General features: G+C 35.1%; 1 protein-coding gene across 14 annotated transcripts in view; it reads right to left on the bottom strand.

The window, feature by feature from the left end:
- Window positions 1–17,973, bottom strand: part of TRIP12 (thyroid hormone receptor interactor 12) — a 123,442-nt gene that overhangs the window by 76,858 nt on the left and 28,611 nt on the right. For 7 of the 14 annotated variants that reach the window (XM_087819528.1, XM_087819531.1, XM_087819533.1 and 4 more), the window contains exons 2-4: window positions 16,739–16,885; window positions 1,787–1,909; window positions 188–987 (exon numbers count right to left, since the gene is read on the bottom strand). In XM_087819528.1, coding sequence (XP_087675654.1) covers window positions 188–987; window positions 1,787–1,909; window positions 16,739–16,836 — 1,021 coding nt within the window. In that variant the 5' untranslated portion in view covers window positions 16,837–16,885. The remainder of the gene's footprint in view (window positions 1–187; window positions 988–1,786; window positions 1,910–16,738; window positions 16,886–17,973) is intronic. The other 7 variants (XM_087819537.1, XM_087819538.1, XM_087819539.1 and 4 more) reach the window with 2 other exon arrangements.

The raw sequence follows: 17,973 nt of genomic DNA, 5'->3' as shown, positions 1-17,973 counted from the left end.
ATATTTGTCTCCATAAAACTAAATGTGATCTCCATTATTATGTACTGTTGTGTAGATACAGGTATAGTAATAAATCTAAGACTGGCTCAGACTGAAAAACAACACCTGACTACCTTGAAAGCATGATCACTTTGACAAACCGAGAGAAACTTTAATTAAAAAAAAGAGGCTCTTTCCGTAAACTTACTTGCCAATTTGGCCTGTAATCCAGAAGGTCCAGGTTTTGATGTCTCTGACTTAGAAGACCCTGGAAGAGACAGTTTTGTTTTAGGAAGGCTAACTTTAGGGCTGAAACGAGCAGCCCAATCAAATTTTGAAGAGCCACCAGTTTTACTCTGTTCCTTTTCCCTGCTACTTCTTCTGGGACTGGGACTGGATGCTGAACGGGAACGCCTGGCCTTGTTCTGGTCCTTTCCTTGTTTCACCCTGGCACCCGGTGGTACAGTGGAGGCCGAGGCCACAGCAGAAGAGGAGGAGGAAGTAGAGGCAGCAGAAGAAGAATCAGTGATGGCGCTGCACCCCGCTTTGGCTGAGGCGGCTGATTTTGAAGCCAGCTTGGTAGGTTTTGCAGGTATCTCCTCGGCACCAGGTGACTCCGACACAGAACCACCCTTTACACAGGAGCTCTCTGTCCTCTTTCTCTTCTGACTCCGTGAGCTACCAGAGGCCCCACTCTTTCTGGTGTGAGCCTTGCTTGTTGATGGCGACTGTGCAGATTTCAGTTGTTGCTCCTGGTCTAAGTGTCTCTTCTTTGACTTACTATGTGGCTTATTTGTTTCTGAGGGAGATTCAGTGTGCTGAAGTGCTTTTGGTTTTTTTGCAGAGCTAGGAGAATTGGTCCTGTTGTAGTCTGGACTAGCACTGCGTTTCACTCCTCGAGAATTGTCTTTCTTAGGCACCTGCCCCGTTTTTTGCCTTTCTGAAGTATTGGCTCTGTCTGGATCCTCTGGCTGTGGAACTATGACAGCAGATGATGAACTGCAGCTTCTAAGAGGTTAGATAAGAAGAGAGTTAATATCAGCCTGCCATCATTAAATCTATCATAATAAATATTTTAATGACTTCTCAAATCTGTGGAAACAAGTGCTTTAAAAAAGTATCAAAGTTTTTCTGGTAAGTCCAATAATAAACATAGCTTTTCAAATGGTTCAAAATTGGGGGGGAAAAGTGAGTATGACTTTGGATGGTAAAAAGTATTAAAAGATTGGGTTAATTCTTTAGCTCAAAGCTTACTGACACTAACACTCCTCATCACAGAACAAGAACTCAGATTACAAGAAAAAGAATGCTTTTTCAGAATCAGTTGAAACTAGAATATTGATGCTCTATTTACAAACACAACTTCTTTATTCAAGCTTAAAATAAACAAGCACTTTCAAAATGAAGGTTAGAAATTGTTGTATTGTAGTATCATTAAATCTTTATAGTTACATTCCATTCCAAAGACTCCTTTACCAATTAGATTTAAGAAAACATTAACCTATGGCTCTGAAAATAAAAAACAAAGGAAAATGGAAAAATGGCATCTCAGAAGCCTGTAATGGCTTATTTAAAAAAGGGGAACCTCATAGCTCTCTAAGCAAAAGAAAATACATTGTCTAGGGCACATTACAGTGACATCAATGCAAAGTTGACGGACTAACTATTAATGCAAAAGTTACACTCAGAGAATAATGAAAACATATATCGTAACATTTTGGGATAAACTGGCAAGTTTTAATATGATGCAATGATTCATATGCAAATAATTCTGCTTTGAAAATGTATAAGCCATGTGAAGATTTACCTTTTAGAAAGGTGTCCCCTTGACAGTTCAGTAGTATTAGATTGCACTTTGGGTGCCTTAGAATTAGATTTTCTACTCTCAGGAGGGCTATATCCCTTATGTTTTGCCTGCCCTAAATGTGACCTGTCAGCAGAAAATCAAAACAGAAATCTATCAGGAAAATGAGATGCAAATACAATGCTGAAAGTCAAACACTTTTCATTTTCTAAAAAAAAATCCTCCCAATTCTTCATTATTGACCCTACCCTTTACCCAAGTATTTCTATTATTAAATTACTGTTCTATCAAATTATCTGGCAAAAGAAACTGCCTCTTAGAACCAACTCCCTGAATAAGAAGTTAAGATTTTTTTCATTACCAGTTGTAATAATTCCATAGCAATATTATAGTAACTTAAGCAATAATACAATTTTCAGCAATTTTACTGTAGACATTCAAATATGCTCAATTTTTACAAAAAGCAAATCTGGATTTTAGATCAAAACACTACTTTTAATAGACACTACTTTTAATACAATGTACTATAATAGCTTAAAAGGTTTACAGAAATGGCAACCTGTGATCCTACAATGTTACTGATGCCCAATTATAATTCAGGTTAGCGCAGTAAATGCAGAAGCAGATGAAATCAATTCTCAACCTGATTTTACACAGAAAATCATTAGCAGCAACTAAAGAGTAAATAAACTTACATGAAATCAACAGAGTGCTATTTACTAAGAATTTAAAGCACTAATTAATAGAAAGTACACCCAAAACCAAATCCAAGAGATAAAGAATTTACAACAAAGTATTCCAAAGACATTAAAAAGATTCTTATCATTGATACATGATTGGGTTATACAACAGGGTGAGACAAAGTAGGTTTACCGTTGTATGAGAAACAGGATTTATTTTTATATTGTTATTTTCTTTTAACCCCTGGCAATAGTTACATGAGATTTACATAAACAAAGGAGGCATGCATTAAGATATAACCAGAAAAGCTAGTGTTATAGAGGTGATATATTATTGTAACAGATGCAACTTATGTAAATCATAGTCAACATCCACATAAATCATGTAAATATCACAGAGAACATATTCTAATAACAGTTTCATTAATACCAAAGATGTTTACTCTGTTTAAAAATTTTTTTAAAGGCTTTCATTCTAAACAAAATCTGAAAAAAGCTTAGAAATAAGTCGCTGAAAATCTCACACAAAAATTCTAATTGAATCTGTAAGGATGCCATACAGTTCTTAACATAACATACAAGTTATACCATCTCTTCAAGATTTAGATCTGTTTCTTGTATTAGTATCATTATTTTTAATTCCATTTTCCCAGAAGAATTCAATAATGGATTCTTGAAAGAAGATATGAAATTAGCTTCTCAATGATTAGCTTCTCAATGAAAGGAAATATTTCTTGAATCCATAATATCATTTTAATTTTTAAGGTTCTAATCTATGACAGAATAGTAATAGATCAACTACTAAAAAGCTCTGTTAGGCTTTCACGTGTCTTAGTCTTCACTTTACTAATGAATATATATTTTGTCAAGGTATATATTTTCTCTGGGGATAGCCAAACTGAACCTTGTAAGATTTTGGTAGACAGTGAATTAGTTTTTATTTTTCCTAGATATTATTCCACTGCAAACTAAAACTTTGCTTTATTCTACGAGTTTCTTATGAGAGAGATTTTACTTCTAGGAATTGCTTTTGTTTTTTTATTATACTTCTAACAACATTCCTGAGAGTTCTTTTTTTTTTTTTTAAGAACTGAGACTGAGAAAATTGTCAAATCACTTCATAGTTATTTTTTTAAAGTGAGGGTAGGATGTTCCTTATTCAGGGTATACAATTTAATATCCATAGAACAATATGTCATTCAGATTCTCCACATTCTTATTTTCATAGTTTCTTATTTTCATAGTTTTAATTAAATCACAATTTCTACTTCAATTATAAAACTGACAATATTCCTTGACACTTTTTTTATAATTTAAAAATCATATTTAAAAAAACACATTATCGCCCTGGCCTGCTAGCTCAGTTGGGTAGATCGTCATCCTGATACATCAAGATTGCAGGTTCGATTCCCAGTCTGGGCATGTACAAGAGTCAGCTAGTCAAGGAGCCCGGCCAGCATGGTTCAGTGGTTGAACGTTGACCTATGAACCAGGCGGTCATGGTTTGATTCCTGGTAAGGGCACATGCTCAGGTTGTGGGCTCAATCTCCAGTACAGAGTCTGCAGGAGGCAGCCGATCAATGACTCTTTCTCATCACTGATGTTTCTATCTCTTTCCCTCTCCCTTCCTCTCTCTGAAATCAATAAAAACATATTAAAAATGTCATAGTGTATCCCTAGTATATCTCAAAAATAATAATATCCATTTTCTTTGTCAACAGAAATTGACCAGCATCAGCCTAATGCTGATTCCTCTGCAGAGGCAGCAGTCCCCGTCTCCTAAACTCAAATAAATTGTTCTCTGGTCTTGAAACACATCTAACTTTTCATAGTCACCCAAATCTACTTCTACATTTTTCATGTTCTTAGGAACACCTTCAATGAACTGAAGAATTTAGTAAGTAAACTCACAACGTCAGAGTGCCAAAAAGTTAACAATATCCAATCATCTTAGAAACTGAGGATCATAAAAGTGGCTAAAAATCCAATTATGCCCTCACTGATCTGATTCTACCTTTTCTAAAATTATTTTAGTGTGACATTCTGAGGAATGGTTAAAAATATTATCTTACAATATTATAAAATACTGATGATTACGGTACTGCCTATTGTTTAGCATGGTCTTACGGTCTTTTTTTAAAATATATCTTTATTGCTTTCAGAGAGAGGAAGCATGAGGGAGAGAGAGAGAGAAACATCGGTGATGAGAGAGTCATTGATCGACTGCCTCCTGTACAACCCCTGCTGGGGATCGAGCCCACAACTCAGGCATGTGCCCTGACTGGGAATCGAACAGCGATCTCCTGGATCATAGATCGAGCTCAACCACTGAGCCATACCAGAGGGCTAGCAAGGTCTTAATACATTTTCTTTAAAGCACAGTAAATACTTTCAGCTTTGTGGGAGATACTATGCGTCAAAAAAAAGGTATAAACAATACACAAATAAATAGGCATGGCATATTCCACTCAAATTTATTTATAAACAGACAGTAGGCTGGGATTTGGCCCATGGGTGATAGTTTTCCAATCCTTGGCTCATCACAACAGGTGGAGGCAACCAGATGGTACCTTAAAGTAACAATATGGAGCCTCCCAAAATGGGGCTCTATTTGATTATACTCATTTATAAATTATTAATGCTCAAAATACTTCACAGTAAATCTCCATAAAATAGTAATACCCCCTTCTAGAACAGCCAATTACAATATCACAGTATGAATTCAGCACTAAACAAACCTTGATGCCTCCTTTTAGCTCATTTTACCAACTCCATCATTTATCAATCTTAATGCTCAACGTTTTTATTAAAAGGCATAATCTGTTTAAGATCAAGTAAAATTTATATCCACTATGAATCAAATTTGCAAGAATAGCACAGTAAAATTCATGACAAACTCTTTTAAGTAACACAAGAATCAGTCCCGTTTAGTAAATTATAGCCCAAGGACAGGTGGGTGTATGTGGTTCAGGAGCTTCTATATCCTATCATGGGTGTTCCTGAAAAAACTCAAGTTCTGAAAAATCACCTACTAAAAATAACTGAGCTAATGGTAAAAATAAGATTGAGCACAGAATACTCAAACCTATGTTATTTTTATAAGTCCTAACAAAAACATCATCAATTTTAATAAAAGATTAAATCTCACAAACATTTGCACTAATAATCACAGTTAATCTACTCGTCGGAGTCTTATTTTTGTACCTTCTCCTATAAATGTAAACTTCTAAAGACATTTTCTTTCAAGACCAGCTTCAACAGAATTAAAAATACATTTCCAGGGAGACTTTCCTTTTTGACATTTTCTTTCTTTACAAATACAGGAGTAAATGGTTTTGAGCTTTCTGAAAGTGTTTAACATAGTGCAAAATTTTGTGGTTCTGGAAGTCACTAAACTAGCTATTTTTTGCACTAAATGATTTCTTCAAGTCATTTCTGCAAGATTTTTCATAAGATCTTCATAGATTATTGCCAAATCTTTTTCTTTAATTCAAAGGCCTATACCCATTTTCAATTCATATATTAACACTAGGGAAAGCTGCCTATGAACAGTACTTCCACGTTATATGGACAGCATTTTCCTATTTGCCAAGTGTATGTGCGCTCACTCACATTTAAGAAACCCATATTGCAACAGAACAGACAATCATCAACTCTGCTTTATATGCTTTCAAGATTAACTTGAGAGCAAGTCTCAAATGTCTCTGGGTCACTTTTAGGCAAATCATAGTGACTGTCCCTTTTAAATATTTTAATTTATTTTTATAGGTATTTAGTAAAATATTTGGTAGTTGAAGCTATTAAAAACCATCTCTAATTCAGAGGACACCTAAAAAGGGGCCAAAACCTTGTATCAAACAGCACATTCTTGCCCTGGCTGGGCGGCTCAGATGGCTGGAGCATTGTCCCATGGACCAAACGGCTGCGGGTTTGATTCCTAGTCAAGGGCACATACCTAGGTTGTGGGTACAATCCCTGGTCGAGGCACATACAAAAGGCAATCGATCTATCTCTCTGTCTCTCACACAAAATATAAATTAAAACATATCCTTGAGTGAGGATTTTAAAAAGAAGAGCACATTCTTATCTTAATGTTAGACAAAATGAGAAAAGTGGCTAGTTACAAATAGCTAGTGAATTCCTTATATTACAAGTCTTAAATGGTTTTGAAATTAATTTCTATTCCAGACATATTCACAACTCAAATACATGTACATATTACCAAATATAAGTGATTTGGGGCTTAATTACACCTTCACATTTGTTTTATGTATATAAAGATGTACACACATTTTTATGCTATTATTATGTACAATTATAACACTATAGTTTTGTCTTTCAAAAATTAAGTGCTTTAGGATACTATAAAATGCATGTTATAAGTAAGCCACTGATTTTCCGTAATCAACATGGAAAGTTCATTTCAACCACTTTCAACAAAAAACAAAACAGAAGCTGACTGGCCTCACCAAAGTTCCTATGTTTATTTATGTCAAAATGCTAGTCCAAACGATTGTCATATAAAGTAAAGAAGTCCTTATTTATCTTACAAAGCAGTGTTTCTAAACATCAGTGGTTTCTCCTCTAGGGAGCATTTTGAAAACATATGCTGGGAAACAAAATTGCTACTGATATTTAGCAGGTTTGAACTAAAGGCAGATTTCATAAAATATACAGAACAAACACAATGAAAAACCATCCCACCACCCATACATTTCAAATAGCATTGGTAATATATGAAGATCTCATGAAAAAATTTGAAATCTGGCTGTGACATGTGAAAAATATGCTTATAATTCCTCAGATTTGTTTTTACATGGCTTTTATATACATTAAATTGTCCAGGAAGGCATAGGCATCAACAAAAGATTTTATTTGTGTTTTATAGCTTTACCAAGAGTCATGCATCATTTTGAAAAAGTCTACAATGAAAATGCTGCATATGGCATTTAAGTCTGTTGCTGTAGCTGTCACATTCAATAAATTCAAATATAGATGCAGCATCTGAATAGTGTCATCGAGAATCTACCTGCTGAGGTAATGTTTTGTTATCACTTGCTTTCTTTTTGCTTTTTTATCTGTACCCTTGTAAAATTCCTGTACATTATGTTGATGATTCTAAACTGTGAAGGCAGACATTTGAAATATTCTTCATTCAAGATACTAAAGGGGCATCAAAATACATTATATGATATACATGATAGAATAGGAGCTATGAAACTGATAAGAGTAAACTGTACCAAACTATTCATTTCAACAGATTAATTAGGTTTGCCAACTCAAATATGTCAAGTTATGACAGGGCATACAAATATGAATGACACACAGTCTAGTTCCTGTACTCAAAGAGGTCAGAGTTATAAAACAAAGTGATCTAGCAACTGCAATCAAGTTCCCAACAAAGGGAAAAACCACTTTTAGCAAGAAAATAGAAGCTTTACAGGCCATATGGCATTTGGACTACACCCTGAAAGATGAAAAGAGCTGAGGAAAAAGAGCATTCTAGTCAAAAGCACAATAGGCAAAGGTAGAGGCAGAAAATTACGAAACCCATATGGCCTGGTAAATAATACGAACTTCCCTGAGCACAGAGACAAAGTAGGAAACCAGGTTGAAAGGAAAGGCAAGGAAGGGTCTAAACGGCTCATGGAAGGACCTAGATTTTGTCCTTAACAACAGTTTGCAATAACAGATTGACAGGGTTAGAAACAATTAGCCAAGAGCAAAAATTTTGTATCTTCAATGACACTGAGAATGGGTGAGTAAACAACAAAGCTTATAATAGTGTGTAAAGAAAAAAGGCAGAGGGACTGAATGTAATCAAAACCATGGGAAGAGATGAACCCCTAAAGAGAAACTTACAGCTCAATTAACTTTTTCTCACTTCACAAATAAAGTAATTTGGTGAGGAGTATAGACACCAATGTAATCAAAAGTAAGTTAGTGATTTGTGATAGATTAGTGATGCGATACTAATGAACTACACTGCCTTTTATAAACACCTGGGTAAAAACTTATTAAGAGGACAACAGAATACTTTTAAAGGTGTAATTATGTAATAAGCATTATATTTATTCTTTAAAGACATTATGCAACTTAATTCTCAAAGGACACCCAAGACAGGTATATATTGGCAGGTATATATTTGCATTTTTATATGGGATTTTTTAGTTCAGAGAAACATTGACATAAGAGAGAAACATCAAGCCCACTGGGACTGTGCAACGAAGGGTGGCCGGTTCAATTCCCGGTCAAGGGCACGTACCTGCGTTGTGGGTTCACTCCCACCTCTGGTCTGGGGAGCATGTGGGAGGGCAGCCAATTAATGTCTCTCTCCCCACCCCCCCTTCACTCTATGAAAAGCAATGGAAAAAAATATCCTCAGGTGAAGATTAACAAAAATACATAAAGAAAAAACATGGGATCAGCTGCCGCCTACTGTGAATTCCATTTTAAAGGTGTAGAAAATGAGTCACCCTCCCACCAAAAATCACATAGCCCCTAGACAGGAAAGTAAGATTGAGCCAATACTCCCGACTCCCCAAATCTGAAACACTGCAACTACATCTAGGGGCTCAGTTGTCAAAGCTAAAGGCCTGCCTCTATAGTTATTAAATTTTTCCTATCCATGCTGGTATTTCTGCCCCTAATTGTATATAGGTCAATATAAATGGCTTAAGGCTTTGGGAGTTAATAAATGGGAAAAATGGAAGAAAACACCACATTTTCTTTTAATCTTCTAAAAAGCAGCCCACCTGCTTTCTTTTGCTTTCTGTATTACATTAAAAAATAGCTTTCCATATGTGATATTAAAACTTGCTGTTCAATTACTGAAGAAGCATTTGTATATATTCATTTTTTAGTCATACTAATACATATCTAGGAAAGCATTCTGACTGAGAGAGCACTTGTAAAAAGTGGTGTAGAACATCAGATTCCCTCAATATTGAGCAACAGAAGAATCAGAGCAAATCCACAGTTAATGATATGAAATAATTTATGGGAGCTGACATCTTATAGGTTTCCAATATGCTTATGATGTGACTTTTGGACAAAATTTCACTGATGATTATAGCAAGAAATATATGCTGCAAAGAAAATTATAAAACATAAAATATTACTCTGTTGGTCCAGGAAAGAATTTAATATGGATACTATTAAGAATCTAATGTGCTCAACTTCCAACTAGAAAAAAGTAATCTCTGTTCCTCCTTAGACCATGCACTATTAACACAACGCTATAAATCTTGCCTCCCAGACCCAAGGCCTGATGGGATGGAGTAGCCTTCTCAGCATTACCTAGGCAATGCTAAAAATTAAAGAATGTGTGCACACATGGCTCTGCAGCTAAAACTCAAAGTGTGTAATTACAGCAGTAAGATACACCAATGCTGAAAGGACCCCGGCCCAAGTTACCTGACCAACTCTAGTATGTAAATTGTTTTTAAAAGTGATTTCAATTTAGTCATTAGTAACAATGAAGTTATTTGTCTATCACTAAGTCTCCCCTTAACATTCTACTCCTTCCAAAGATGATGAAGCATGACCTTCCATCTGACTGAGCAAAGGTCAGGATAAAAAAAGGGACAGAAAGAACACAAAAAAGAATATGAAAGGCTCCCACACTGCTTAGTCAAGCAGGAGAAGGAAGAGAAATACGCATTTAGGGAAACAAATGGTCTGTTGTAGATATGGAAAAGGAATTTTAAAATGATGTGTGAACAGCCTGTGATGGCTATAAAGTGCTATTTACAAATATTTTCTCTTCTTTCCAGACACAAGGTATAATAGCACTTGCTAAACCACTTGGAAGTTATGTGCAGCCATGTAACTTGCTAAGGTCAAGGGAGTGTGAGTGGAAGTACATCACTTCTAAGGGAAGCCTTGGAAAGCCACAGGCAAATTCGCCGTATTATCTTGTCACAGCGATGATACCTGAACACATAAACATGCAAACATGGAGCAGAGTGTCTGAAGTTGATCCAGGATAGACAAGTTTTCAAGTGGCTAGACTGTTATATTAGGAGCTGTTCTTCACTATAGCATAATCTAGTGCACCTGTTACACAGCCCATTTAAACCACACCTTAGGTTCTCCTCCATGCTAACCACCTTTTCATGACTTTCAGCAAAAGAAAAATTACATTTCTGTGCCTAGAAATGCCTCAGAAATAAATCTCCTTATTTCTACCCCACGCTAGTAGGTATTGAACACATACTGCTTATAATGAAAACAATAAGTGACACAGAAAAGTGAGTAATAAAATCCAAACCCTGGAAGTAACGAACGATTCCACACATGAAGTAGAAGAATATGGCTGACATGTACCACCTGCTTCGCAACTGCTCCTTTCGCCTTTAGAGCCCAGATAAATGAGGTCACCGCCTGGAAATGTTTCTCACCTGATTCTAATAGTCACCAGCATGACCATTTCCCCTCCTAGTTGAAACTGCTTGTAACAAAGGCTATTCTACTCTCATTTTGTAACTGCCATCTAACACAGTGCTTACTAGCATGATGTTCCACAAATAAATACAATCTTATACTGGGTCTGTATTACATTAAGCAAAGACTCAACTCTTAAAGCCAAAAGAGGCTTTATTAAAATAATGCATAAAACAACAAAAAAATAATGCATGCATATCTCTAGAATCAAAACAGCTAAATAATCCTACAGAAGGCAAGAGTCAACACAGCTCTGAAGAACTAAGGAACTAAAACTTGTTAGAACATAATACAAACATACTCTCTAGTAGATCTGCTTTTCTCTGCCTGTCCACCTTCTTCCATAAGGAAGGAGACATGTAGTTGGGCTACTTCAGATTCACATCTTCCCTTTGCTACCAGAATGGGAAAAGCTTCCAGTTTTTCCCACCTTGGATCATGTGATCATCCCAGTCCCATCACTGAGCTCAGAAAGATGGACAATAGATTCTTCCAGCTCTAGCCAAAAGGTAGGCAGTGAGTAGCCAGGAGCAGAGTAAGGTCATGGTGAAAAAGAGAGTAACTGCCATTCGAAATGAATTCAGTGAAGCACTGAGGTGGGATCATTCCACATAAAGGTTACTGTTAAAAGAAGAGGGGCTCCTATCTGCTGAACAAATTTAAAGGTCAGTTCACCTGTAACTGGTACAAAAGGAGATTAACATTTGCAAACTAGTAGTACATATGCATCAAAAAGTATTCTCTCTACGATCTCACTCCTTAAACTTATTTTCCCAAAGTTTAACATCACTACTATGGAAGCATCAATAAAATAAGTTTACTGCAATTTTTCCTTATCAAATTAGCAGGACTATGCAATATGGAGATAACACAAATAGAATGGTGAGAAAAAGCATTCTTTTTCCTGACAGTAAATTAAAAGAAAAAATTTATGTGAAGCAAGTTGACCATAAAAAAAAAACTCCCTTTGACAAAAGAAATTTTACTTCAGGGAATCTATCCTTAAGAGATACCTGAAATATAAACATTTAAGCATAAGCAAAAACTTTTCCCACTGCAACCATCCTATCCAAAAACTGAAAAGTAATCATGGAAAATATTGTATTCTGAATGAGTAAATCATGTGATCATTTGTAAACAATTAACCAAAAAATGCACATGAGAAAATGTTTATGTTAGAACGCTCATTTTTGAAAAAAATCAGAATCCAAAACTATGTTTAAAGTGTAATCACCTACATGCTAAATTGTATTTTCAAGAGATAAAAATCAAAAAGTTAACACAGACTTATCTCTGGATGATAATTTTCTTTTTGTGTTTTTCTGTATCCCATACCTTCGAAATGGTTTTTGAAGCAAAACAAATCTATTTATTTCTGTATAATTAATGCCAGCTAAAAGTATCACTGCTCTGATAATATTAACATAAAGCTATAACTTACAGATCTTATAACTGAGTTTTTACTCAGTAATAATTATTAAAAATTTATAAATTTTTTAATGGGGGTGGGGATGTGGGGTAGATTAGATTCAATCATTGCCTCACACCATTAAAAAATTTGACAAATTACAATAAAATGTAAAAATGAACCATAACAGAACTGAGAAGAAAACTTTACTTTTGGGATGGAGAAAGCAAAGGAAGTTAAGAAACAAAGAGTTGACAGACTTGATTACCTAATTGTTAAAACTTCTATAAATTAAAGCATAATAAGTAATAAAATTAGCAAAATTATTTGCTCATGTCACTAGGTTGATACCCTTTCCATAAAGGGCTCTAAGAAAAGAACAAGTAGCATCTCCTAATTAAAACAGACAAAGGACAGTAACAGACAACTCATAATATAAGTAAAAATGGCCAATATGTGGGAAGATCTTCAACTCTATAGTAACCAAGGAAATGAGAGCTTTAACCAAAAGAATCCTGTTTTCCACAAACTTTTATTAAAAATGGCATGCTGTTCTGACTAGGATATGGAGAAATAGGCACACTCACGAATTAGTAGAATTATAAATTGGTCCAAAAAAGATAAAGCAATTTGATCTTTGTGAAAGAAAAGTTAGCAATTTGTTAAGTCTTCAGAATATTCACACCCTTAGGTCCTGTAAACCCATTTATGGAATTTAACTTGATAAAATCAGAGCCATAGTCAAATGCAATAGGCATCGCAATGTTTTTTACAGCAAAAAAATTGGGAGGGAAACCAGAGGCCCAAATTTAAATCATGGGCTTTCATATCAAAGAAAAGCATGGAGTAAAAATAGACACCTGAAACCTGTATAATTTTGTTAACCAGTGTCACCTCAATAAATTAAATAAGAAGGAATAAATAAATAAGAGTAGAAATATTAACCACGGTTATCTCTGGGTGGTCAAATTAAATTTATTTTATTTTCTTAATTTTCCTGAAGCTTCTCAATTTTCTGTTCTCAACATGCTGTGCTTTTATAACAAACACAGTATTGAAGAAGAAACTTACCACTATAGCAATCTTAACCAAAGTTGCTATAAAATTGAATTCTATCCCACCACTGCCATTTGAGAAAAACAAGAAAAAGCACATGATATAATGAAAAGGCTACTGCATGGCCAAGAGGGAGGAGGAGCCTACAAATACCTGTACTAGAAGTGGAAAGGGCTAGGAAGTATCCCTGAGAGCAAGCCAACAGAGAAGCAGTGGAAGGGAGTGATTTCCTAAAGAAGAAAAAGAGAACAGAAAAGAAAGGAACAGATCAGCTATAGCCCAAAAAATTATGGAAAAAAGGAAAAGAAAAAAATAATAGAAGAGGTGTAAGATGTCTAGTTCAATTACAGAAAGAGGAAGGATGGGTGAAAAAGAGCAAAGGGAATAATCAGGAGATTACTATATCCCAGAAAACCAACTTTCTTTTATCTTAAGGATAAAAAACTCTTCTAAAAAGTAAGTGACCTTGATTTGGGGGAAGGGCAGGTGAGGTCACAGGAAGAAAGCTATGAAAAGAAGACAACTTAATGCAAGTTTGGAAGAGAATAGAGTGGATCAAAAATAAATGAATTAAAAAATCCTACCAGGGAAAAACTGCTACTAACTTTTAAACTGGATAAGCCAATATACTCTTCAATTAGAATTTCTTCATACCTTCCTCTAAGGCCTTCGTCATATGAATTAAGTGGTCTTACGCAGTAAAAACAGTTTTGCATAATGAAAAGCATCACTGACTTTACACTGAAGAGGTTGGGAATCAAGTCCTTGACTCTACATACTGGGTGGAGTTGAGCAAGCTACTGCATTTATTACACAGGGATTACATACTTAGCACAGAGTTTCTGTGAGTCTCAATTGAAAGAATATGTATAAAATATAGTTTAAAACACTCCACATCAGTGCTATTGTACGAGATGCTATTTATTACCATTTTTGAATCACTATCACGGTAAATATTTACAAGACCAAGTCCACTGTTTTTAGGAAACAAAAGCCACAATAACAGCATTTTACTTAGGAAAGCTAAGCTACAGGAGTTAAAGAGATTGAAGATATAGTTATATTTGCTTCCCCAATTAATCCCAATCCTCTCCCCAAAATCATGAGCAGTTTCTTAGAGGTTGGAAAACTGCCAGTAGAGCACACTCTACTGGGGCTTCAAAAGTCAATCCCTTCCAGTTCTGAGATTCTATCTTGAGCAAAAGAATCAAGAAGGCAAAATGAAATTCAGTTGAGTAAATATCTTCTAATTTTGCATTGTTAGACAAACTGATAAAATGTTTGACTAAAGATCTAAATTTCTATATCCCGATAATTATATTATCAACATAAAAATAATCTACATATTCAAAGTTATTACTAAATTATGGCATATCCATACAATTGAACATAAAGACTTTCAAAGTCATGTTTTTAAAAAATTTTAAAATACACTGGAAATGACACATGACAATATGACAATAGGTTTTTAAAAAGTAAACAGGCCCTCTTTTGTGTACTATTTTTGTGGGGACTATTTTTGTGGGGAAATGTTTTTTGAAGACATGTAAAAGCTGAAATGGTGAGAACTGAAATGGGGCTACATTATTGAAAGAGAGGTGCTAAAGCTATAAAAACCCTAATTACACTTTGCTTTATATTCTTTGGCATATTTTCTGACATTCCAAACACATTTTAAAATTTAATTTTCCTTCACAATTGAGCATATATATAATTAAAGCACATGAACTACAGTGAAAGATATGTCATTCTATAAATCTAATTGAGTTCTATCTCGACTACAACTTTGTTATGTAAACTAACACATCTTAATCACTAGCATTAACCCTTTCCATTTGTTTCAGGCTGGTAATAATTTTATATAACACTGGTATGTAGAAAAGATAATGGTGCCAAAACATCATTGTGGATTTTAGAAGCAATGTACTGTGTGACAGCCTAAAATGTTTATCAGTCATGTGCAAAATTCCAAGCATAACATGAGGATAAATGTCTACAGAACTGCAGTTGTTCAAAAGATACAAGTTAACTTATGAGCACAGATAAACACATATATACACACACATACATGCAGTAAACAAAACTAAGGAGATATATGCCAGTGTAACAGTGATTATAAGTGGATTGTGGAGCTATGTTTTTCTTTACACTTTTTTGTTTTCCAAATTCTCTAAAATAAATAAGCAACATTTTTATAATGGGGCAGTGATATTATTTAATCAAAAGATACAGGATAAATAACCTGTGGCTGCTCTAAAGAATAATCTGAATCTGAAAAACCAAAAAAACAATTTCAGAACACAACTCTGTATTAAGCATTGTGCTAAGACTACAATACTGAAGTTAATCTATAACCCTATGAAATAGGTATCCCCACTGTGTGGACTAAAAAATTGAGGTTTTCTGAATGAAAGATTTAACAAAGAACACACAGCTATTTAATGGCAGAGGCAGAAATTGCATACAAAGCTATACTAGTCCGAAGTCCACATGCTCAATCATTAAAATAGCCTGGTGTCAAGAAGATGTGTCTCAGTTTATTCTTTGCATTTTAACATTTAAAAACATTTTTTATAATTTACTAGACACTACATACATGGTAATGCCTCAGAATGTTGCATTGGGTAATCATATTAGCATATAGCCTTTATTTACTGCAAGCCAAACATGATTACTCCATGGACTGGAGAACAAGGCCTTGCAGGTAAGGTGCTGAGTATCTTATATACAAAATGACAGTCCCGGGCTAAATCAGATAAGGAATTTTACATTCAAGACGACACATCTGATTCTTCACACTACCTCCTATACAACCACCACTACAAATACAGAGAACAGCTGAACACCAGACCACTAAGAAAATGATGAGAACTGATGCGCTAACAAAGTTAGACTGCCCCACCAGCCTGTCACCATCCATGTTGTGAAAACAATGAGAAAAAAAACTCAAAAGCTAGGTATCAAACTCAAGATCTTAAAACAAATGAAGCATCCATTAAATAAAGTAAATCAAGTCAAGACATACACAAAGAAAGGGACCACAAAGGGTTGAAAGATGTGTTGGAGCATGTGTTTAGGGAAGTGAAAGAGAAAAAGCAAACAAAACATGACAATCCATATACTAACAACCCTTAAATTAGATTTTTCATATTGTCAAGGCTGAAAACTATTATTTTGAGCCTGGCATATTTGGGAATGATTAAATAACTGCTTTGAATTCCAGTTTTATTTGTGTTTCTTGGCTGAAAAATTAGAAAAAAATTACTCATTTGCAGTGAACCATTCAAATTTTGGTCCTCATAATGAGGTCTTAAAAAATATTTTCTTTTATTCCCAACTCTGTTTCCAATACCATTTGATACATACCTTCCTCCTATCGAGTCGTCTTGTGGTTGGGCCCCGGCAGTGTTCCTCTGTGAACGTCGCAGTGACCCCCCTGGATTGTTATTAGGCCGGTTGGACATTGGCACCTCTCTCTTGAAGGGACATACCCTTTCTAGACACTACCATTCACTAAAAGGAAAAAAAATAGAAAAAAATATCAGCTATACATAGTACAACACAGAAGAAATAAGGGACACCAAAGATGAAGGGGAAATTTTACGTAAACAATAAAAAACTAAGTCTGATTGATTAGTGTTATGTCAGAAATATACCAAATTCAAGGCATGAGGTCCAGAACAAAGTTAAGATTTCTCATGAAACACCCAGAAAATTCACAATTTAAAGAAAACAGAGCAAAAGTAGAAATTTGTCTGCTTCCACATTTTTAACACTAGAAAAGGGCACTGCATCTAAAGTCAGAACACCTTGGCTCAAGTCCTGTGAGCAGGTATAAAAGGAATCTACCTTTGTACAAACCCCAATCTCTGGCCTCAAAGTCCTCAGCCACAAAATAAATAACATGTCATGCCTACTTCACAGTACTGCTGTGAATAAAAAATCATAAATACAAAGGAAGCCATAAGACTATCATATTTTAATGGAGAAATGAGGAGAAAGCAGCTCAAGTACAGTAAATTGAGCAACAGTGCCAGATATCCTGGATTTCAATATCAACTATGCTGGCTGTGACCTTGGACAAGAAACTTAATCTCCAGATTTTGTCTGCCTCTTCTGTAAAATCAATATATTACCTACCTCACAGAGTTTTTAGCAACAAGACATTGTGAACATAGTTCATAAGTGTATCAAGTTTGCTCAAAGCACAGCTGTTAATTTGAATTTTCCATCTTTCTGTAAGAAATTGAATCAGTATATAGAAAAACTGCTGATACTCAAAGAAAATCAGTTTAACTGAAAAAACAGGCCAATATTATCATCACAGAATTATGATTTGTATATAGCAAATGTCACAATTTTTCTTTTCTGTTTCTTATTTAATCCTTATCAGAGGATATTTTCCCCACTGCTTTACAGAAAGAGTGAAAGGGAGGTGGGGGGAGAGAGAAACATCAAGGTACGTGCCCTTGACTGGAATCGAACCCGAGACCCTTCAGTCCGTGGGTTGACCCTCTAACCACTGTGCCAAACCAACTAGGGCGTCACAAGTTTTCTTAAGGCTCAAGTCAGACTCCCAGTAGACTCTTAATTATTTTTGT

The sequence above is a fragment of the Miniopterus natalensis genome, chromosome 8 (genome assembly GCF_054644295.1).
Source record: "Miniopterus natalensis isolate mMinNat1 chromosome 8, mMinNat1.hap1, whole genome shotgun sequence".
In the NCBI taxonomy this organism is placed as follows: domain Eukaryota; kingdom Metazoa; phylum Chordata; class Mammalia; order Chiroptera; family Miniopteridae; genus Miniopterus; species Miniopterus natalensis.
The sequence above is the reverse complement of the archived record's forward strand: the minus strand, read 5'-3'. Positions and strand labels throughout refer to the sequence as shown.